Source organism: Marmota flaviventris, unplaced genomic scaffold, assembly GCF_047511675.1.
Source record: "Marmota flaviventris isolate mMarFla1 unplaced genomic scaffold, mMarFla1.hap1 Scaffold_1299, whole genome shotgun sequence".
NCBI classification, from domain to species: domain Eukaryota; kingdom Metazoa; phylum Chordata; class Mammalia; order Rodentia; family Sciuridae; genus Marmota; species Marmota flaviventris.
The window spans coordinates 17,892-40,638 of NW_027287894.1; the positions used below are offsets into that span (position 1 = coordinate 17,892).

The 22,747-nt window shown below is 52.7% G+C and overlaps 2 protein-coding genes across 8 annotated transcripts; one reads left to right on the top strand and one right to left on the bottom strand.

Moving 5' to 3' along the window:
- Positions 1-5,114: 5,114 nt before the first annotated feature.
- Positions 5,115-14,660, top strand: LOC139701301 (zinc finger protein 692-like). Of its 2 annotated transcripts, XM_071607206.1 has the most exons (12): positions 5,115-5,187; positions 5,814-6,000; positions 6,291-6,319; positions 6,629-6,892; positions 7,852-7,897; positions 7,989-8,111; positions 8,392-8,613; positions 8,700-8,777; positions 8,875-8,953; positions 10,521-10,635; positions 13,464-13,563; positions 13,676-14,660. In XM_071607206.1, exons 2-12 carry the CDS (start codon positions 5,825-5,827, stop codon positions 14,004-14,006), a joined length of 1,563 nt encoding a protein of 520 aa, XP_071463307.1. In that variant the 5' UTR covers positions 5,115-5,187; positions 5,814-5,824; the 3' UTR covers positions 14,007-14,660. The 2 variants fall into 2 exon arrangements, with proteins under 2 accessions (XP_071463307.1, XP_071463306.1); XM_071607205.1 differs by lacking the exon at positions 5,115-5,187 and having other exon boundaries at positions 5,260-6,000.
- LOC139703812 (zinc finger protein 672-like) lies at positions 14,518-19,290 on the bottom strand. Of its 6 annotated transcripts, none has more exons than XM_071607213.1 (2): positions 18,808-19,290; positions 14,518-16,931 (listed from the first exon to the last, which is right to left on the bottom strand). In XM_071607213.1, exon 2 carries the CDS (start codon positions 16,752-16,754, stop codon positions 15,384-15,386), a length of 1,371 nt encoding a protein of 456 aa, XP_071463314.1. In that variant the 5' UTR covers positions 16,755-16,931; positions 18,808-19,290; the 3' UTR covers positions 14,518-15,383. The 6 variants fall into 6 exon arrangements, with proteins under 6 accessions (XP_071463314.1, XP_071463311.1, XP_071463313.1 ...); XM_071607210.1 differs by having other exon boundaries at positions 14,518-17,071; XM_071607212.1 differs by having other exon boundaries at positions 18,788-19,290.
- Between the last annotated feature and the right edge of the window lie 3,457 nt (positions 19,291-22,747).

Consider the following 22,747-nt stretch of genomic DNA (forward strand, 5'->3'; position numbering starts at 1 on the left):
GCAAATCCGCGATTTCCCACAGTCTTTGGCATATCACAGAGGACAGCTCTTGGGGACAACGAGGGTTGTGTACCGACCACGCGCTCCTCTTAGGTTGGGGAGGACAACATGTGGGCGCCAAGCGCAGCTCAGAGCAAAATGGCCACACCAACGCGGATGTGACCTCAGCAGCGCGCATGGCCCTCTGTTGGCCATGCTGGTCCGGCTCTTCCACGCTCTCCTGCCTGAGCCCTGTCACCTCGCCGGTGACAAGATCGAAAAGGTAAGGTTTCACCAGGGGCAGCGGGGCCACCATGTCACTGGGCAGCTGCTGCTTCAGCACTTGGAACTTGATGTCGCTCCAAAGCTGGCGTCCCGGACTTTGCCGAATCCCCGGCCTCGAGGCCCTAAGCACCCTGGCCGCCATAACATTTCCAATTGCGAATTACCCAGCAGCTCGTTTTCAAGTCCTTCGCGTTCCCAGCTCTCCCAGACCAGTGTCTAAGCCTCCCGACCCAGCACTGGCGGACCGGCCAGTCAGACACTAAGGATCCCCGCCCTGCTTCTCTTATATACCATCCCGCATGGCCCCGCCCACATTTCGTCAAAGGGGGGGAAACCTGTGTGCAGCGGCCCGGCATGATTGGCTGCTGGGAAGAGGCACCGCCCACCAATTGTCAGAGGGCGTAGACAAATAGAGTGGGTGGGTCTTGTGCTACTAAGAGCCTTTCTGTGGACACCCGAAGGGTCGTCATCTCAGGATTTTAGTGATCCCAAGGCTGTAACAATTTGGCTCTTCCCTCTGTGGGCCAGGGGAGTGGAAAGTGATTTTTCTCTTAAGAGATGGAATATTGAGAGCTCAGATGATACAGCATTATTATTAGATCTGGCTACAACCATGGGGTAACATGTAAAGTCCAGGAAAAATAAATGTTATGGAGATGAATGTTCTCCACACAGACCCCCTAGTTATGAGAGTTTGTGATGGGGAGATTAGGAACTTTATATGTGAAAAAGAACTGGCAGTTTCAGTGGGCTGTAAACCATAGCCAAACAGCAGCAGAGCTACAAATAGCTCAAGCTCAATCTTAGCCTTTGTAATGGGATACTAAAATAGAACTCAGGTCCTCACATTGCCCTGAAGTCACTGAGGAAGAGAAATATTTACAGAGGGCTGGGGATGTGGCTCAAGCGGTAGCGCGCTCTCCTGGCATGCGTGCGGCCCGGGTTCGATCCTCAGCACCACATACAAACAGAGATGTTGTGTCCGCTGAAAACTAAAAAATAAATATTAAAAATTCTCTCTCGTTCTCTCTCTCTCTCTCTCTCTCTCTCTCTCTCTCTCTCTCTCTCTCCCTCCATCCCTCACTCTCTAAATAAAATATCTTAAAAGAAATATTTACAGAGAAACTGCCTCTTCTTCCCATTCCCTGAAAGCACTCTTCCAAGGGACTTAGAAAGGTGAGAGTTGGGGCTACCTTTGAGAGAATTGTTCATTCCTTGTTTCTCTCAATTCAGTTGAGAGAATTGTTCATTCCTTGTTTCCATGATGTGAGAAATTGAAGGGAGATGGAGAGAAAAAGAGGATTGATCTCTTGAGAGCATTTGACTGTGGAAGAAGTCTAGAGTTGTTTTGAACAGTATCAAACCCAAAGAACCAAGGTTCTTGGGTCTCAAAGTGAGTAAAAGATTTTTTTATTGTCTAAGAGTAACCAAGAATTATGGGACCTATTTGTAGTTGTACAAAGGAACTAAAATTTTAAAGATATCTTTTTCTGTCTACCTCTCTAAATTTTCAATCATTGAAGTAAGGAATGAATAATTATCTCAAAAGCAGCCACCAGCTCCCACCTTTTTAAGTCCTGCAGAAGAGCACTAACTTCTTGGGGTTGGGGAAGGAGAGGTGGTTTCTCAGTAAATATTTCTCTTCCTTCAGTGACCTCAGTGCAGTGTGAGGACCTGAATTCCAGTGAACCCAAGGCCTCAGGCATTCTAGGCAAGCACCTGCCACTGAGCTACATCCTCAGTCTTTTTTATATTTTAAGGCGGGATTTTCCTGTTACACAGTCTGCCCTTGAACTTCCAATCCTCCTGCCTCAGTCTCCTGCCTCAGCCTGGGATTACAGGCATGCACCATGGTGCCTGGAAGACTCCTGCTTTACATATAAACATAGGTTTTACCCTTATTAGTGAGTAAAGTATCTGGAACAAGGTAGCTGATCTTCCTTCCTACCTTATGCTACTCAACAAGTATATTGAATCATCAAGACCACAAATGAATAGGAACATGGACAGGACATACTGGGTTCTTCCTAAGGGTGGTTCGTGTTTGAACTCCATGACACTTGGGATGTTTAGCCTTTGCAGAAGAAGGCTGGGGTAGCCAACAATCATCCTATACCAAAAAACAAACAACCTTCCCACACACACACATACACAAACAAGTCCCTAAAATGATTTCAAAAAACAATGAGTGTGGTCAAAGCAAGAGAATAGGGCACAGTGGGGAGGAAACTGACAGAGGGAAGGAGCTATCTGAGTGGGTAATCTTACAGCCAAGATATACATGGTGAAAAGAAAGCGCCCACCTGAAGAGCTAGGAGGAAGTGCCCCAGGAAAAAAGAAGCTCCCTCCAGCATGGTCAACACACATCAGAAAGAGCAAGTGGAAGTGGCCAGGTCAGAGAACACAATGTTCAGGAATTCAGAGGAAGATTCCTGAGAAGCAGCCAGGGGTCAGATCTCCTAGGATCTAAGGCCACGGTAAGGACTTTGGATCACACTAGAGATAACTAGAGGTTTTAAGGAAGAGATTTGCCTTCACTTCATCTGCATTGTGAGAGTAATGTCAAAGTAGAAGGTAGATTCATGGGAAAGGTGTGGGCATAGACCATGAGAGTGATAATGGTGGTCTGGTACATTAAGAACTAGTCTCAGGAAGAACCTCCAAGCCTTAATGACTGGAATCCAGGAAGATCACCTTGCAGCAAACACTTTGGATGTAATTATTTGAGAACAGTGAGATGGGAGATCACTTGTTGCACTTTAAATGCACCTGCAAGCTTCCTTGTGAGAGAAACAGAGGGAGATTTGATGTAGAAGAGAAAGAGCAATGTGATCACAGATGCAGAGATTGAAGTGACATTGCCAAAAGCCAGGGAATGCTGGCCATGACCAGCAGCTGGAAGAGACAAGGAATGAATTCTCTCCTAGAGCCCTTACAGGCATGTGGTCCTACTGACAACCATACACACACACACACACACACACACACACACATACACACAACTTATTGGTTTATGGTCAGATGTCCCAGAAGATACACTCAAGCCTGATTCCCAGGTTTTAGTTTTGAGCAGTTACATAGATGATGGCACCATTTACTGAGAACTGATAAGGGAGAGGGGAATGGGCTGTGAATCATTATCTTTCTTAGAGAAAATATAAGCTAGCATATGTTCAGGCTGACTTTGCACCAAACACTGTCCTCTATTCTTTACCTGAATGAACTGAATTAACCACGGAAAACCAAGCAGGCAGTTAGAAAGACTTTCAAGTCTGGGTTTGAAAGAAGGTTGGGCTGGAATATCAATCTGGATGCCATCAGTGTACTTAAAGCTAGGGGACCTAATGAGATCACTCCCCTGCCCCCCCCCCCAAAAAAAAAAACATGTGGAGAAGAGATACTTGGTCCCACAGAAGATGGAAAAGGGTCCAACAAGGGGAAGGAGGAGGCCAATGAGTGTTGCCGAAACTCAGTCCTTCTCCCCAGTGCCAATTCAATAATGAAGGCATGGTTTTGAGAAAAAAGAAAAAAAGTTTTATAACTTTGCTAGCAAAGGAGAAACACAGGGGTCTCCAATCCCAAAGGCTGTGATTCTGCCCATCAGCAGGAACCAGGGGGGGGGGGGTTATAGAGGTAATTCAAAGGCTGCATTGCACATTTTCTCTCTTGGAGTTGTAATTCACTTGTTAATTTGGGAGATAGGTATTTCTGAGATCTTCTGGTTCTATCCCCAAAGTCTGTATTACTTCCTTCCTATGGTGGGTGTGTGCTCAAGGACAGACAAATCTTCCTAAAGTGGGGAAGAAGGGCTGGGGATGTAGGTCAGTAGCAGAGTGCTTGCCTAGCATGTGGGATGCACGGTGGTGCAGGCCTGTAATCCCAGCGTCTGGAGAGGCTGAGGCAGGAGTTTTGTGAGTTCAAAACCAGCCTCAGCAAAGGTGAGGCATCAAGCATTTCAGTGAGACTCTGTCTCTAAATAAAATACAAAATAGGGCTGGGGATGTGGCTCAGTGGTTGAGTGCCCCTGAGTTCAATTCCCGGTACCAATCAATCAATTAATCAATCAATAAAATAGATTAGAAAGATTTCCTCTAAGATTTTTTAGGGAGCAGCAGGGAGAGGAAGAGAAAGAAATATATTCATTTTAAAAATAAGTTGCAGTGGCAGAGCAGCAAGGGTTATATTCAAAGTATAAAGTGGACCACTGCTACAGGAGGAGGAAGGAAACCCGGGATCAGGTGAAATCGCAGAGCTTGGGAAAGCGTGAAGGCATCCATTGGGAAGAAGAGGAGCGAGATCTACCCATGATAGTCGCTTCCGTCTAGGGCCGAGAGGCAGGCCAAACTGACCACTGCATTTAGCTACATGGCCATCAAACAATCTTGAGAGGAGCCATTGCAGGGCTTGGAGAGAACAGCTCCAGCGGAGCCATTTGAGGAGAATGAAGAGAGAATGAGCCTGCAGATCATCTAGGCAACTCTTTGGAAGAATTCTGAAGCTACCAGAGGTTAGAGGCTGTGCCTGGCGGAGTCTCGTGGTCCAGAGGAGGCGCTAATCTTCTGCAGCACGTGTTTTCTCGCTGGTGGCAACTGAGAAGGGAGCTCGAGGGTGCTAAGAAGGCAAAGAGGCTAGAGAGGCCACGTGTCTGTCCTGACCGGAGGGCCAGGGTCTGTGCACAGGAGGGCTTGATCCTGGCCATCCCTCGTTCCCCTAAGCCTCTGGCGGTCCCAAGCAGCCACTCGCCACCCAGGCAGCTCACCACACACCACCGCTGCCGGCAGGGGGCGCGCAGGCGCCCAGTGCGCAGGCGCATCGCGGCCTCCCTCCCGCACCCCCGCCCCTCCCGGGACCGGCCGCAGTTCCGGGCGAAGCCGACGCGGAGGGGACGGTTTCTTAAAAGAGAAACGGCGGGGCGCGCGCGAGGTGGGCCCCGGTGTTCCCGCCTCGCTCCCGGCCTGCGCGCGAGGCCAGGGCGCAGGCGCAGTCGTGAGGGCGGGTGGGGGCGCACAGGTAAGACCCGTGCGGGAGGGCAGCGGCGGGGCCCTGGCCGCCTGGAGCTGCCAGCGGGGTTGGCCAGCCCCTCGCTCCGTGAGCGTCGAGTGCGGCGGCCCGAGGCGGGGTGGGGGCACCGTGCGGCCCACCCCCGACCTGGCCGAGAAGAGCGCCCAGTTGCACGCCAGAACACCATCTCTGCCCCCCGGAAAGCAGCAAGGCCGGTGAAGTGCCCGCGCCCCCGCCTCAGCTGAAGTCTCCCCTTCAAGTCTCCCGCCCCTTCCCGCAGCTGGCGTTTGACACCTGAGTGGGCCGGAGGGCACGGGCCATTGTCCTGACTTTCATCCTGGCCCTGACCTGCACCCAGCGGCACCCCCCACAGCGCCCCGCGCGCACACCCTCTTGTGCAGGGCGGTTCGGCTCCAGTGGCGGCTGCTGCTGTTGAAATAATTGAGTTCTGCCCGAGGCCCCGATGAGGACAGATGAGCCAGAGGGTGGTGGAGCAGGGGGCTCTGCCCCCAGGACCCGCCGGCAAGGAGCATCCCCTTCCCCTCCAGGCCCGGGACCCATGGCTTCCCCAGCAGCGGACGCGTCCTGCCTGCGGCGGGAGAAGCGGAGGCAGCTGGACGCGCGCCGCAGCAAGTGCCGCATCCGCCTGGGCGGCCACATGGAGCAATGGTGCCTCCTCAAGGAGCGGCTGGGCTTCTCTCTGCACTCACAGCTCGCCAAGTTCCTGCTGGACCGGTCAGGGACGCGGGGGCTGGGGGTGGGGGTGTCGGGAGGGGTCGGGGCGGGCCTCAGGCAGCAAGCCTCTTGTCCCCTCGGGGGTCAGGTGCAGCAACTGCTCCTTTCCACCTTCAGGTTTCTCACTTTAGCAGGATGACCTGAGTGATTTGTGGCCTCCCAGGGTCATTCCAACCTCCGTGGCCCCAGCGAAGAGGGGTCATTAGGCCTGGCCCCTTAAGTGTGTGGCCCAGAGCTGAGGGTGATGGTCACCCGGGCTCTGATCTGACCTGCAGCTTCTCCCTCGGCAGGTACACTTCTGGCTGTGTCCTCTGTGCAGGTAGGTAGAGGATGGCAGAGGAGGAGCCAGAGGGTACAGGAGCAAAGGGATTGGTGGTACCCAGAAGACAATGGTACCCAGAGATAGTTGGCTGGAAGCCCTGAATGAAGTGGGAAAGGGGATGGAGTTGGGGAGTTAGTCTTTTGGGCACCTCTGGGAAGGGGAGCAATGTCTCAGGGCCTCGGGTCTGCGCTCTGAAGGATGAAAAACTGCACTGGGGCTTCTGGGGACAGCATTGTCTAAATGTGGTTTTCTGGGTGAGAGGAGGGGCCTCCTAGCCCAACATGACTGCTCCCCCAACCCCTCCAGGTCCAGAGCCTTTGCCCCCAAAGGGTCTGCAGTATCTGGTGCTCTTGTCCCATGTCCACAGTCGGGAATGCAGCTTAGTGCCTGGTCTTCGGGGACCTGGGGGCCAAGATGGGGGGCTGGTGTGGGAGTGCTCAGCCGGCCACACCTTCTCCTGGGAACCTTCCTTGAGCCCTACACCTCCAGAGGTGCCCAAGCAGACCTCTCTTCCACGGACTAGCCCAAGGAGCTGGAGCCCCGAGGCCAGGAGTGGGCAGGAGCCTGCAGGTAGGCCAGGGGAAAGAGGCTGTGGAATGGGTGAGATCCTAGATGCCATCCCCAGTACCATAGAAAGAAAAAAAAAAAAAAAAGAGTTGTGGAAAATATGAAGGAAAAAGGCTTTCAGGTCTCTGGGACAATCTTGTTTCTTTTCTTCTTTCCTTCCTTTTTTTTTCTTTTAGTAGTGGGGATTGAATCCAGAGGTCCTCTGGGATAGGATAGGCCTCCACAGATGGTGGCTAAGCTACATTCCCAGAACTGGCCTTGAACTTGCAACCCTCCTGCCTTACCCTTCCCAGCAGTTGGTACTACTGGTGGGCACTGCCACGTTTGGCTCAGAACCTTGTTTCTAAAAACAATCCTTTTATGGCAACAAGGAAATAGTCCTCACATACATTGTTAGATATGGTGTATTGTCATTAGTGGAAAATAAAAAAAATAAGGGTAAAAAGGGCAGGCACAGTGGTGCACACCTGTAATCCCAGTGACTGGGGAGGCTGAGGCAGGAAGATGCCAAGTTCAAGGCCAACATTGGCAACTTAGTGAGATCTTATCTCAAAAGAAATTGAAGCTAAGGGCTGAGGATATAGTTCAGTGGTTGAGGGCCACTGGATTCAATCACCAGTACTGTAAATAAATAAATAAAACAAAATCTATGTATCTGTATGTAATTGTATAAAATGTCTCTGGAAGGACACATAGGAAACTGGCTGCCTTGGGGAGAGCCAGGTGACTAGGGGACAGTACTGGAAAGAAGGTTCTCACTGTGTGCTTCTGGCCTGCTTGCTTGCTTCATTTATTTATTTGTTTGTTTATTTTTGGTCCATGTGAATAGAACTTCTGAACCAAAATGCATCTTCCCACTCCAGTAGGCTCTTGGCCCTGCCCCCTTCCTAGAGGGCCTCCCCACATCTGTCCTCATTCCTTGAGCCCTGTGTTCCCTCCTTTGACCCTGCCTGTGTCAACAGGTTTGGAGTCTGCGCATGAGAGGACTCAAGAAGCCAGGGTGCCCAGGTGAGGATGGGAGGGAGGAGGGACAGGATGGGCCTGCACAGATGGTGGTGTGTGGGAGCAGGACCTCAGGCTTGCTTTCCTTGGCCTGCAGGGGGGCAGGACCCCCACCGGAGGCCTTCGTGCCCTCAGGAGAGGAAGAGGAAGACAGTGAGGAGGATGAAGAGGAGATGCTCAGCGATGCCAGCCCATGGACCTACAGCTCCTCCCCAGATGAGCAAGTTGGGATGGAGGGAGGTGCTGGGTGGAGCACAAGAGGCACAAGGTGCAGACTCGAGGGGTGGGCTTGCTGCTGGGGAGGGCAGGTGAGCCTTGGCAAAGGCAGAGGAACTGGAAGATGGGCTCCAGGGGAGACTGTGGGCTGAAGGCAGGTATGAATGGAGACCCTGGGGAGGAACAGGGTTATTCCAAGTTTGAGATTTTCAGTTTAGGGTTAGGGTTGTCAGGGCTGGCTGAGTGCCCAGAAAGGTAATGCCCTTCTGTTCGTCTCCCTTCAGCAGTGAGCCAGATGACACCAGACCACCCCTTTCCCCTGTCACCCCCACACCCAAGGAGGGAGAGACAGCACCAGCCCCTGCAGCTCTCCCTGTTCCTGTTGCTACTCCACCCTCATCCACACACACCGAGGGTGCCAGAGACCCTCTGCCATCAGATGCTGGGGTACAGCTGGAGCTCAGTGGGACCCCTTCAGTGGCTCAGCAGACAGAGCCACTGGCCAGGTAACATGACAGCCAACAGAGAGGGCAAGGGTACCCTATGACTGGCCCTCCCTCAAGACCCTCCACTCCCTCTTTGCTGCCCTTAGCCCTACAAGCCAGTCCTCATCTGCCCTGACACCGGACTGGGATAAGGACACTGCACAGATTGGGCCCAAAAGAATTAGGTAGGACTTGGAGGAAATGGTGCTCTGGACAGGGTCAAGAGGAGGGGAGTGGAGGAGAGCAGGCGGGAGTCATTCTGCTCCCCCTTTCCTTTCCTAGGAAAGCTGCCAAAAGAGAGCTGATGTCTTGTGATTTCCCTGGCTGTGGAAGGATCTTCTCCAACCGGCAGTATCTGAATGTGAGGGACCCAGTTGGGGCCCCATGTGTGCTGGGGCTGAGGAGGACTTCAGGGTGTGGTCAGGGGCATGCAAGCCCTTAGGTTTTATCCCCAGCACTGCAAAAAAGAAATAAAGGGAGGGAGTGGAAGGAAAAAGAAGGAAAATAAAAGAAGTCTAGGTGTAGGGGGAATTGGAAGCCAGGAGGAAGAAGGTTGTTGTGAACAGGCAATTTCCTACATTAACCTTTAAATGAGATAGATAACCAGTAGATGTGGAAAACCAAGCCACGGGCACACAGCTCCTGCCCACTCCTGCTTGCTTTGTGGGTCCTCAGAGGACTACACAGTGCCTGTTCGTCAGTCACTGGTAGGTGCTGGTGCAGTTCTAGGTGCTTGATGTGAGTTCTTGATCCTCACAGACTTGCTGTGGAGTAGGTGGTGATATTACTGCCAGTTTGCAATTAGGGAAACCAAGGCTCCCTGAGAGGTTCAGCATTGCCAAGGCTTCTCTGCTAGAGCGAGGTGGTGCTGGGGCTGTCTCCACACCCCTGCTGGCCTGCATGGGTAGACTAGAAGGACTGCACTTAATCTTAGCCAAAAGGCCGAGAAGTGATGACTAGAAGGACTGGGCAGCGGTCCTGTCCCCAGCCTCTCTGCCCAGGAAGTTTGAGGAACAGTGGGGAAGAGGACCAGGACCCACAGTTGGCCAGAGCCCATGGCAGAGTGGGTCCTGACTGTGGTGTGAGTGGGAGGGACCAGAGAATGTCTCTACAGGAGGCCACATGGGAGTCATGGGGGTGCCTGAGTGCCAGTAGCTGAGCAGAGCCCTGGCAGGGGCAGACACCTGAGCTGGCTGTGTGGGAGGCCGAGGCTGCTCCAGAGGTTGAACTGTGGCTAAACAGGATGGTGGTGCAAGGGACAGCTAGGGTGGGAATTAGCTTAGATGACAGGAAGTACTCATGATGGGGGCATGGAGATCTGAGAGCCCATCTCCTGGGCATGGGGTGTAGCCCTGTGGCAAGCGCTTGCCTGGCATATGTCAGGTCCTGGGTTTGGTCCCCAGCACTGCCAGAGGGAGGGTCAGAGAGAACCCCTTACCTCTAACAGTACTCTCCACTGGGAGGCTGTGGTGTGTGTGTTTCTAAGCAGGTTAGAAGGGAACCACATATTCATATGACATTAGTGTGCATCAGTGGCTGAGCTGTCAGGTGGTCGAGGGTGTGTTGTCCATTAGTACTGACATGGAAGAGGACAGCCACATTCACCTAGACCACTCTCCCCTCCAACAGTGAGTCCGTGGTAGGTGGGCAGGAGTGTCACAGGGCCACTGTGGGGCATCGCGCTGAAGAGATGACCAAGTGGGAGTCCATGTCAGGATAGGGTGGGTGGGGCACAGCAGAGTGGTCAGTGTGGGATGGATGTGGCGCTGCTCCTGGTGCAGGCGAGGATAGGTGGCGTGACCAGGCCGTGACAGGGCTGTGGTGCGGGAGGTGGCAGAGGTGCCTGCCTGCCCCTCAGCTCGGTCCGTCTCCCTGAGGAAGGCAGTCATCCTCCTGGCCCTCCTCCCCTGCCACCCCTTCCTCCTCAGCACCACAAGAAGTACCAGCACATTCACCAGAAGTCCTTCTGCTGCCCGGAGCCCGCCTGTGGGAAGTCCTTCAACTTTAAGAAGCACCTGAAGGAGCACGTGAAGCTGCACAGTGGTGAGTGCTGGGGTCCACTTCGTCTGTCTCTGCCCCCCCACACACACAGTGTCCCTTGTCTTCCCTCTGTGTCCTTTCCTGTCCCTTGTGTCCTTCCCCTTCCCCTGTGGTCTTCACCTCCCCCTGGGCCTCCATCTTCACCTGCCCCACGCTTTCACCTTCTCCCCATGTCCTTCACCTTCTCCCTCTGGGGCCTCCCCTCCCCCGGGGGACACCCTCTCTCTCTGTGAACCTGCTCTTCCCTCTGAGGGTGGCTCTAGGGTCGCCCTGCATCCCTGTGAATTTAGCCCTGGTCTGCTTGGACTGTGCCCGGGGCTGGGTACAGCAGTGCACAGCAGGAAGCCCTCAGCCCACAAGCACCCACTTAGTGATGAAGAATGACAAGAAGTGATGCTAGGGCAGCGAGGAGGCTTGCTGCAGTAGGAAGTGAAGCCTGAGCGAGCCCTGAGTGAAGACAGTGTGGAGACCCTCCTCAGTCCTAGGACCAAGCATGGGGGAGGCGTTTGGTCTCACCTGTGGTGCTCTCGGGGAGGGAGGAGGCCAGGAGGTTAGGGAGGAAGCTCACAGGAGTGGTGGCCTTGGAGACCACCGCAGGACAATGTGGCTCCTGCCTCCAGTGAGACGAGACAAAGGCCAGGTCACAATGCTGTGTGGAAAGTAGGAGGACCACGGATGCGTAGAGCATGGTGCTTAGCTGCCAGGCAACTATGGAGATGGGCAGATGGTGATGGTGGCCTGGACCAGCCGTGGCAGTTGGTGAGCAGTGGCTTGAGGCTGGTGTATGCGTGATGGCCAGAAGGCTGCTGGGGCAGGATGAAACCGCCTCGTGCGGGACAGGCAGCAGGAGTCAGGGGTGGCTCGGAGGACACCAGAAGAGCAACAGGCAGAAGGTTTCCCCACTTTAAGGGAGAAGTGTCCTGTGAAGGAAAGTACAGCCCAGGAGATGCGAAGTCACAGCAGACACATCAGGCCAATCTGTCTTGAGTGTTGGGAGCCCCCAAGGAGGGTCCCCACAGAGAGGTGGGAGAGGGGTCCTGAGCATGGTGCACCTGGAACCCTGTCTTATGGGTGGCCTTGGAAGAGGTGGAGGAGGGTCCCACAGAGACGTGGGGAGAGTGGGCCTGAGTGTGGCACACCTGTCCTGGGCCTGCCAGGTGGGCGCAGGGGAAAGCAAAGGTAGGATCTGAGGGTTGGGGGACAGCGAGTGCTCCAGGGAGGAGGGTTCCCAGCTGTGGCTGTGGGAAGCTGTCCTTGACCGCAGGAAAGTGTTCTGGCAGGAGGGGTTGAGCTGGGCGTCAGGCCATGGGTTGAGGCAGCTGTGGGAGCAGCGCAATCATCTGGAGAGCTTGGGGTTTGCTGCAAACATGGGGAGAGGATCTAGACCTATGGGCCTGTGGGCTCAGGGCAGAGGTGGGAGTAAGCCCACAGAGCAGGCCTTGTTGACACCTGCCAGTGGGCCCTTGAGTGAGACGGGCCTTGAGGGCTGTGGCCAAGGGTTGGCATGCAGGTCAGCTGATGGCCCGGTGGGCAGAGGGTGGGGTCCACTCTGCTGGTTTCTTCCTTCTTGGTGGCTTGGAAAACAGGAGCAGTGCTGAGCAAGTATGGAGAGCCCAGGTGTTGGAGGCGAGTAGATGGGCAGAGTGTCCTCTGGATTCTAGAGAGTGGGAGAGTGGACAGGCCAGGAGACTGCAGATGGATGGTGAGCCCCTGAAGCTGCAGCTGTAGATGAAGAGGCTACAGGAAGGACAATGCCCCTACACATGTACAGGCCTAGAGTAGGTCCAGTTTGTCTGTCCTGTGTTGGGTGGGAGTGAGGAGTGGGCAGATTGGTGGTATCAGTGAAGGACACCTAAGATGGCCATGAAAACAGAGCTGAGGGGAGAGGGACGTTGACAAGGTAGTGGGGCCAATGGACCAGAGGCCTGGATGTCAGGAGATTATCATAGCAGCACATGGTAGGAGGCCCTGGCTGTAGCCAGGATGCTTGAAGTTGTGAGTTCTGAGGCTGCACAGTGCTGGAGTGTGACCTGAGGAAGACAGGTGGTGAGGACAGTGACTCTGGAAAGAGGGCCTGGAGTCAGAGCTGTGTGGATGGATGGAAGTGACAAGGGAGGAGTCTGCAGGTCTATAGAGGATAGAGGGAAGAGGTCTGTGGGTACCAGGAGAAGCAGGCCCAGCGCTTTCCCTGCAGGCCTGAGGCTGTGGGAGAACCACAGCAGTCCCTGTGAGCTGCTGGAGATGCAGTAACCATGGGCAACAAGCAGGTGTGGCTGGAACTAGCAGGGAGCAGACTGGAAGGAGAGGACAGTCATTGCCAGCAGTCTAGGTGTTCCGCAGGGCCCTGAGCAGGGCTGGACCTGTGGTCTGCAGGCCTGCATGGGGAGATGATTCCAGATGCCAGAAAGTATCCTTGGGGCTTGGACTATAGTCCTGCTTCCTGCCCCTGACTCCAGGTATCCTGTGGCTACTGCCTGGTGTTCCTGTCCACAGGGACACAACTCTCCATTCCTCTGGCAAAGACCAGCTCCAGGGCCCATGATGAGGTCGCTGCAACTCCACAGGGAGATCAGGGTTTGGGTGGAGAGGGGTGTGACAGTGATGGAGCCTTCCAGCTGGATGTTCCATTCTGTGCCCCTCCCCACTCAGTCGTCCCACCTCTCCATGTAAAGGAAGTCCAGACAGGCTCCATGATTTGGGCACCTCCTTAGAACAAAACCAGGACTGACCCCTAGGACTGCTGCATTCTGTGGGGGATAATGGGCAGGGTGGGCCACGGAGGGGCCGTGGGCTTGGGGACAGACACTGGAGTGTGCCTCGTGTGCCCACAGACACTCGGGACTATATCTGTGAGTTCTGCGCCCGGTCTTTCCGCACCAGCAGCAACCTCGTCATTCACAGACGCATCCACACCGGAGAGAAGCCCCTGCAGTGAGTGCCTGAGTGCTGAGGGTCCCAGGCGTGGCCCAGCAGGAAGCCCTGGGGGAGTCAAGGCAGACTGAAGTCAAGGCTTACCCCTTCCCTCCTCTGTCCCTGGCTGCAGGTGTGAGATCTGTGGGTTCACCTGTCGCCAGAAGGCCTCCCTGAACTGGCACCGGCGCAAGCATGCAGAGACAGCGGCAGCTTGGCGCTTCCCCTGCGAGTTCTGCGGCAAGCGCTTTGAGAGGCCAGACAGCGTGGCTGCTCACTGCAGCAAAAGTCACCCAGCTCTGCGCTCAGCCCCACAGGAACCACCCGGCCCGCTGGAGCCCTGTTGCAGCGGCTCTGCTCCCGAACCTCTGGGGTCCGCTGAAGGCTCTGGTGCTCCCTCAGCAGTGACCTTTCCCCCTCAGCTGGCTTCAGGGAGCCAGTCCCCAGGGACTGCACAGGACTAAAAGCCCGGAGGATAACTGCAGATATCTGGTCCCAGAAACTAGGCCACAGGGAGTGCAGGTGGAGGCACGGGCCCTGAAGAGCCAGGCTACTTTAGTCTTCCTGAAGGAAGTATTTTACATGAGCACTTTGGGCAGAGCACGTTTTAGTACCTGAGATGTAGGAATGCTGGATTTCTTTGAGAGCTGGATGTGAGAGTGTGCCAGCATGCAGGACAGGTACAGGCCCCTCTCTCTCTCTGCAGGCTCTCACCTGCCCTCACCCTGATTTCCAGATTCACTAGGCACTTTGGTAGTCTTTCCTGGGGAGTATAAACCTACTCTCATCCTTGAAGAGAGAGGCTGTAACAGTATGGAGAGAGGGTCCCCACAGAGTGGTGGGCTAAGCTAGACCAGGATGAGGCACGTCATCTAGGTCCTTGGAAAGGGGTGAGACCTTGGAACTATAGAAGGACCTGGCTCTTGGATACTCCCAAAGTCTGTGAAGACAGCAACCTCAGATTTGACAAAGAGATTCTTGGCATCCAAAACCCAAACAACTCTTTTATTTCACCAAGCAAAAAGTCACAATTCCAGGAGTCTCCGTCCTGCTTCCACCTGTGAACCTGTTACCCCATGGTTCCAAGTTTGATTTGGAAATAATATTCTGATACTCCACTTGGCAGTACTTGGCTTTGTGAACCCACATGGTCTTATCCCACATGCCAGGGCAAAATGTCCCTCACCTGGCCGGAAAACATTGTCCTAATAGGAACCCGAATTTGCTCTGGGGACAGAAGATAGTCATGCTGAGGGTCCTGCCTGGTCTCATCTGGGTGGGCTACCATTCCCAGGGAGCAAGCAGCTCCTGGCATGGAGATGCTGTTCAATGAATTGGGCTCCCATCTCCATCTTTCAAGCAGAGGGAGAAAGCAGTTTAACAGGTACAACTAACTGGCAAGAAGACCACAGAGCTGGCAAGATGCAACTAGCCAAATCTGTGACTTTAGTACCTAGAGAGGCACAGCAGCAAATGTATTGGGGAAAGAGGCCGAGGAAATGCACACTGGCGTAAGGAGAGGGGAGAAGACAGCACACAGGAGGGAAAACAGGAAAAATACCAGAACACAGGCCAGCAACAGGACACAGCTCTGGGACCCCTTGCACACTGCGAGAGGGCTGTCCTGATGCCCTCCCCCATACCTGGAGAGGTTGGGAGATTCAAGGACTGAGGATGGGGAAAGAGCCTCTGGGGAAGTCAGTGCAGAGGTAAGGCAATCCTGGTAAACAAAGGGCACCAACAGAAGTGCAAAAGGCCAAACCTGTGAGTCCTCTTTTGTCCCTTGGCACTGTAGGGGTGCTAGCCCAGGCCCCTTCAAGAAGCCTCCCAGCAAGTCACCCTCATCGTGGACATAAGACCCCTGGCTTTCCCTGTCCAGTTGGCCCCATAAGGACCAGGTCCGTGCCTCCTGCAGCCTCACGGACAGCAGCACGGGCACGTGTATGGGCCCGCTGATGCTGTGACAGTGACCGGCTGTGGCTAAAGCATTTGCCACACTCAGCACATTTCGCTGGCCGCTCGCCCAGGTGTGTCTTTCGGTGCAGTGCAAGCTTGGAGGCGACGCTGAAAGCCTTGCCACACTCAGGGCACGTGTGTGGCTTATGGCCTGCGTGATTGCGCAGGTGCACGTTGAGGTTGGACACGCACGTGAATCGCTTGCCACACAGCTCGCAGCCATATGGCTTTTCCCCAGTGTGCGTACGGCGGTGTTTGGTGAGGTCTGAACGATCGCTGAAGCCGCGGCCACACTCGGGACATGGGAAGGGCCTCTCCCCGGTGTGGATGCGCTGATGTACCACCAGGTCATATCGCTGCCCAAAGCCTTTACCACAAGTGGTGCACGCGTGTGGCCGCTCGCCACGGTGGCTGCGCCGGTGGCGTAGGAGCGTGGAACTCTCGCTGAAGCAGCGTCCACAGTCACTGCAAGCATAGGGCTTCTCGCCCGTGTGTGTACGCTGGTGGCGCACTAACGTGGCACTCTCCAGGAAGCCTTTGCCACACTCTGGGCACTTGAAAGGCTTCTCACCTGAGTGCGTCTGGAGGTGGCGCGTTAGTGTGGAACTCTTGCCGAAAGTCTTGCCACATACAGTGCACTGGTGCACGTCTGTAGGACGGGGTTGTGGGGGCATGTGGGCTCCAGGGCTGGGAACAGTGTGGACGCGTGCATGACTGCGAAGCCCTGCACTGCTGCGGAAGGCCCGAGGGCACTGTGTACAGCGGTGGGGCGAGCCAGGGGTGGGGACAGCCGGGTTGCCTGCTGGGTGCGCCCGCGCCTGGTGGAAACGCAGCGCGCTCTGCCGGAAAGCACGTGCACACAGTGGGCAGCGGCAAGGCTGTTCGGGCGGGTGTCTGCGGCTGCGATGCAGCAACAGCGCAGGTAGGTGAGGGAAGCGGCCACCGCACAGGCGGCATGGGTAGGCGCGGCTGCGCCTACGGTGGGCACCCAAGTGCAGGTCGAGTCGGCCGCTATGGCGGAAGCTCTGGCCACACTCGCTGCAAATGTAGAGCGTCTGGCCTGCGTGGGTCCGCCTATGAGCACGCAGGTCGGCAGCCTGTGCGCAGCGCTCGCCACACTCCAGGCAGCGGAAACAGGTATCACCACCATGGGCACGCTCATGCCGCAGCAGCACTGTGCTGTAGCGGAAGCTCTTTCCACACTCGCTGCATGCGTAGGGTCTGCCCACTGCCACATTGCCTGAAGCCGCCAACATGGTGAGGGGCGGCCTGCAGGGAAATGTGCTCCTTGCTCCAAAGGTAAGTTTTGGTTTTCCTAAGAGGGAAGAGGGGGAGGCCTCAAAACTGTGTCTTCTAGAGGTCTTTCTGTCACCTGTAGGCGCTGCTTCTATTCCACGGGCAAGTTGAGGCCAGCTTCACCCTGCTGCTAAACTCTGCGGGGAGAAAGTCATGTGAGTCCAGCAGAGCTGCCAAACCCCGCTGTCGGAAGGGAGAGGTTAACGTGAACGCTTCCTGTGACAGGTTGTCTTATCCTGGGGATCCCATCAATATGAAGGGAGTGTTCTTGTACTACCTGGAAGGGAGGAGGGATGGATCACATCTGTCCTGGAGAGCAGAAAGGTGTGGATTCAAAGGGGAGTTTAGTTCAGTGCAGAAACCCGGCACCCTCAACACTTCTGGAGAGGGAAGAAATGGGAATACCTGGCCTGTTCACTGGCAGGCCGGGTGTCCGGCCTAGGGAAGCATTAGGCAATGACAAGGAGGGGTGGAGTATTGAGAACCCAGGCCAGACCATACCAAGGAGTCCTCCGCCACCACTTCCTGAGCATGGACAGTGAACCACCCAAGCCTGGAAGTACAAAGAGGCCACATACTAAAGCACAAGGGCATGCCACAGAAGCAGCAATAGCCTAGCAAAGGGCACACATCTGATGTTATGGAAGGGGCTCAACCTGGGCAAGCGAAGGTATCTGAGAAACCCCCCAAAATTGTTCCTTAGCTTTGGACATCACCTATAAACAACTACTTAGTACATGCCCAGTTGAGAAAGCAAGTCAGGATCCAGGAGAGAGGCAAAAAGGAAGAATGGAAAATTCACAAAACAGTTATTACAAGTTAGTGGTGTTATCCAAGAAGTGCATTCCACATTTTCAGGCAAGGCTGGGGGAAAGAACGGGACCTCTTTCTAATTCTCAGCTATACAAGTTTGTCAACACTCTGCACACTTCCCTTACTGCTGCAACCCTAGGGATCTGAGAACATGCAGAGTGAGAAATCTCCAACAGTATTCCTAACAGGTTCTCTGGCATCTCTCTAAGCAGGATCAGCCGTTTTTTTTTTTAAATGCACACAACTTCACAAACCCTCCAGCTAAGAATGTAAATGTGGCTTCACCTCCTGATCTGGTCCATGAGTCTATCACCAGCCCAATGAGTGGGGACATTGAAGATTATGTATAACCCTTAGTTTAGCTTTTTTTTTTTTTTTTTTGGTACCAGGAACTGAGCCCAGGGTGCTTAACTACTGAGCCACATCCCCCAACCTTTTTTATTTTTTGAGACAGCATATCTCTAAGTTGCTTAGGGCCTGCTAAATTGCTGAGGCTGGCTTTGAACCTGTGATCCTCCTGCCTCAGCCTCCCAAGCTGCTATAATTACAGGCGTGTACCACCGCACCTGGCCTAGGGAAGATATTTTTAATGGATATTTTCAAATATAAAAAACTAGGAAGAATGAATCTTGAACCACTCAGTGACCAATTTCCATTCCTGTTTCATCTGTGACACCACTCCATGTTTTATTTTTGTTTTGGTTTTGTTCAAGAAATCCAAGCCATCTTAGTAAAAAAAAATAACGATTTTCAAACAAAATCTAAAAGCAGGGTTTGAGCACCACTGCAGACCAATGAGCAGAATGAAAGGATCCTCCAGGGAACCTTTCAACCCAGTCACCCAGGTTTAACTCAGTCACTCAGGTTTTACCAACTAGTCACCCAGGTTTCACCCAGTCAACCAGGCTGCTGATTCACTGAACATCAGTTCAAAAGAATGCTTGCCTGCATGGGAGTGAAATTCCTAGAGACCCAGTGGCTAGACCCAAATGCCAAAAGGGCAATGCCCATGGCCTGGTGAGTGGCCTGCCTCCCTGGGGGTCTCCAGGAGGCATGGCACTCCCAGCCCATAGTTTTGGAGCCCACACTCTCTGAGGCCACTGCTTCCAGGACACATGTCCAACAAAAGACAAATGCACCAACACAAACACACACCTAAACAGTGGCTAAACAAAAATACCGTTTCCTCTTGTCACTGACATGGGATATGAGAGGTTCCACTGTAGAGTGCAGGTTTGGTGCTCCGGTACCAGAGTGGGCCTTCAGGTCTCTCTTCCAAACCTCACCCCATTGTGGTGCTCATCACAGAAACAAAGGGACCTGTGCATGGGGCAGAAACCTGGAAGAAAAATATAAAGTACCATTGTGTCCAAAAAGAACAAGCAGTAGACCACTCTCACTATGACCCCCTGGGTACGCGTAAGTTTTAAAGTTGCTATGCTGCTAAATTCTTTTACTTTGGAAAAAAGATGAAGTACAGGGAAGCTTGGGAAAAGGCAAGGGGGTGACTGTGGTCTGTGAATTCCTAACTGTTGAATACTGACAATATTTCAGTGTTTCATGCATTTAATACTTATAAATTCTCCACATATAACTAATAAAAATAGGTACTAAGAAGTAAAATAAGCTAATAGAAAAATTAACATTCATGGTAGATTTAAGATAAACTTCTAAGTTTCATATATCATTTATTTATTTTTGTCTTAATAGGTATTTCGTGCCCTAACTAATTGATCAGAAATTACATTTCAAGGGCATTAGAATTAATCCTCCATTTAGGCCCGTCGTGGTGGCGCATGCCTATAATCCCGGCAGCTTGGGAGACTGAGACAGGAGGACAGCAAGTTCAAAGCCAGCCTCAGCAAAAGTGAGGTGCTAAGCAACTCAGTAAGACCATGTCTCTAAATAAAATACAAAATAGGGCTGGGGATATGGCTCAGTGGTCAAATGCCCCTGAGTTCAATCCCTGGCACCCCCTGCCAAAAAAAAAAAAAAAAAAGAAGAATTAATCAGCAATTAGGACATTAATTAACAATTCTTTTCCTCTGAGCCATGTCCTTCAGTCAGAACAAAAAGAATCCTCTTTCCTGGTACTCTGTTTTGCAACACCAGCACTTCTTGGGTGGGAACAGAGACCCAGAAAGTTACAATTGACAAGAAGCAAATGATCATCTTGCCATCTCTATCCATTACAAAGTTCGCAAAACTCCTTGTGTGCTGTGGCCAGAGTGGCCAGTGACTGGCGCAAACCAGGTCTCGGGGATCCCCTCTCCAAACCCTTCCAGTAGTAGTTTAGTGACTTATTACAGTGAGGCCAGACTCCATATGTAAGATTTTGCTTGACGTAGACCTGCCAGTCACACTGCCAGAGAAGATGCAAGAAGTGAAACTGAGGGAACTCTTGAGAACTGTACCATCTATTCCAGCAGCCAAGAGCTACACGTGGCCCCTGAGCACTTGAAACTGAGTCCAAAGGGGGATGGGCTGAATGGGTTAGATGAACTCCTCATTTCAAAGACAGTAAGAAAAAATACTACAAAATATCTCATTAATAATGCTTAATGTTGATCACGTGGAAAATATTTTTATATTTTATATATGTTAAATAAAGTATACTATTAAAATTTCACCTATTTTTAAAAAAATTTAAATTACAAATACAACTTATTTTTCATTTCTATTGGATAGCACTTGTCTATATGACCTTTCCAAATCCTGTAACATCTTACCAAAGGTAGCCCACCTCAAGTTCTCTGGAGTGCTCTGATTGGAAGGTTGTGTCCACCTGACTTCATGCCACCAAAACCACACAGGAGCCTTTTCCAAGGCTCTAGCAACTGGCCACCCACTCCAAAGAAATCCACCTGCTCTTTTGGGAAGTGGATGTCTGTAATGCTCATGTAGAACTGGTTGTGACCACTCAAAACATTCTCCCACTGCTACATATTTGTGGATGTGACCCCTTTTCATCCTGCCAGTAGTCTTTGAGGTAGTCATTACCCATTACCCTCCTCTGACCTGGGGTTCCCTTATGGGCCTGTCCCAGAGTCATCCAGCAGAAGCACGTAGGTTTGAAGACACGAGAGGTCTGTCACTTTCCCTGAAGCAGCCCCCACCGGATCTTAGAGGGCCCAGCTGACCTGTAACTGCTCACTGAGCAGTGGCAACATACCTGACTGTGTGGTTCAGTGGGAAGTATGGTGGACAGGGGAGTAGGGGGTAGGATGCTGGCCCTGGGGTTTGGTCTATGTGCACAGCATTTACCTTAGAACCCTGGTCTAGGAAATGGAACAGTGTTCAAAAGGGGACAGGACCTGGTGTGTGGGAAGACAGAAAGAGGGAGCTGCATCCAGAAGAGGTGCCTTCTGCTGGATCTAACTCCCTTAGGAAGCTGAGAGATGCCATTTCCAGGTTTCTGTGACATCCCTAGACTATCTGGAAATCAGAAGTAAATTATCCACTCCTTACTCTGGGTGGTGGTAGTGCAAAGGCTTATTTCAGCCTGAGGAGCCTGATTTGGGGCCCTTCCAGGAGGTGCAGGTCCTGCCACTGAGAAAATCCTTGCCTGCTTCATTCAGGCCTCTTCTCAGTAACTAGCCATAGAAAAGGTGACCCTCTTATTCTCCAACCCCACCACTCAGCTCTATTCTGAATTAGCCAAAGTAACAGGGCAGTGATTCCCATCTACCTTGGAAATATTCCAGCCCTATTCTGGGAGGTGAGGATGGCGAGTGGAATTCAGGCAACAGAATGACCCTCCGCCTTCCTTTTTTCTCCTCCAACAGCAGCAAGGCCCAAGGCTTCCAGAGAAAACATTCCTTCCATTTGGAGATATGCTTAAGAGCTGGTGGAAAGAAGAATGACAGCTCCCTTCCACCCAAGTACCCATGTCTGATAATGAGCCAAAGACATTCTTTCAGAAGTTCTGGTTTTACAAAGATTTTGTTGACAACTTGGAAGTGTGAAGAAGGTGGGTATGTAGGCAGGTCTGAGAGAGCGTACACTGTAGTTTATCCTATCCCTCTGACATGGGCCCAGAGTGGCCAAGGAATCCCAGAACCGGGATCAGGAAGACTGTTAGGTCTTCAACATACTCACTGGGTCTATCAAGGTGTACACATCTGGCACTCAATGCTTTTTTAAAAATGAACAGATGGCTTCCTGACAGGAATAAGTCCTGAGAAATATGTTCTTGGGCCATTTTGTTGTGAGCATCCGGGTGAACTGCACACAAACTAAGACAGCTACAACACCACTAGGCAATATAATCTTCTATAAGATTGAAGGATATGGAAAACAGACACCAGAGAGAAAGGAGAACGATGGCCCCCAGGGAACTTCCTTTATCTACAACTGTTCCCCTACAGCCTTCCTGCCCCACCCTAAAGGAGCCCACCAGTGATGACCCAGCTCAGCTAAACCCTATAAAACTAGTTCTTTCTTGTAGCCCCTTGCTATTTTCCCTTTTAAAAATTGTGCCCTTCCGTTGCCTAATAAAAGCATCGTTGCCTAATACTATGACCATGACCTTTAAGGTCAGCCTCCCTTTTTCTTTTTGTATCATCTTTCTTTTGCTTTCGAAAAAAGCAGTCCGTCCTGATAAAATTTTTCTTCAGTCTGTGGCTGGGATTCAGTTCTCACAAATGTTAGGTTTCTGGAGGAGCCAGCTTTTTTCTATAGTTATCCTATTCTCCATCACCCTAAATACTATGGAGTTGGGAATGCAAACTGTTTAAAGGAACCGGAGAGGCACATGTCCTAACTCCTGTTTTTCCATTACTAATTGTGTGACCTTGAACAGAGAACTCAGGGTGTCACCCTCCTGCCTGGGAAAACAGTTTCCTCGGGGAGGAAAAGTGTCTAAGTTTGAGAACTGCAGCTGACTCGAGTTGAGGGCCTGGTTTCCTTGGACTGCCTTTCTCTGGAGAGGCCCTAACACGCGGACCTCTGCCCCGCGGAGGCTCTGGCCGCACACCCCGCCTTCCCCACGTGGTTGGAGTAGCGTGGCCCGCGCGGCCGCGCACCCGGGGCTCCCGAGTAAAGCAGAGAGGTTGGCTTCGCCTTCAGCCTCGGTGCTTGGTACTTAATGGGAGTTGGAACGACTGTTCACGGAATGAGGAACGTGGCACCTGAACAGGTC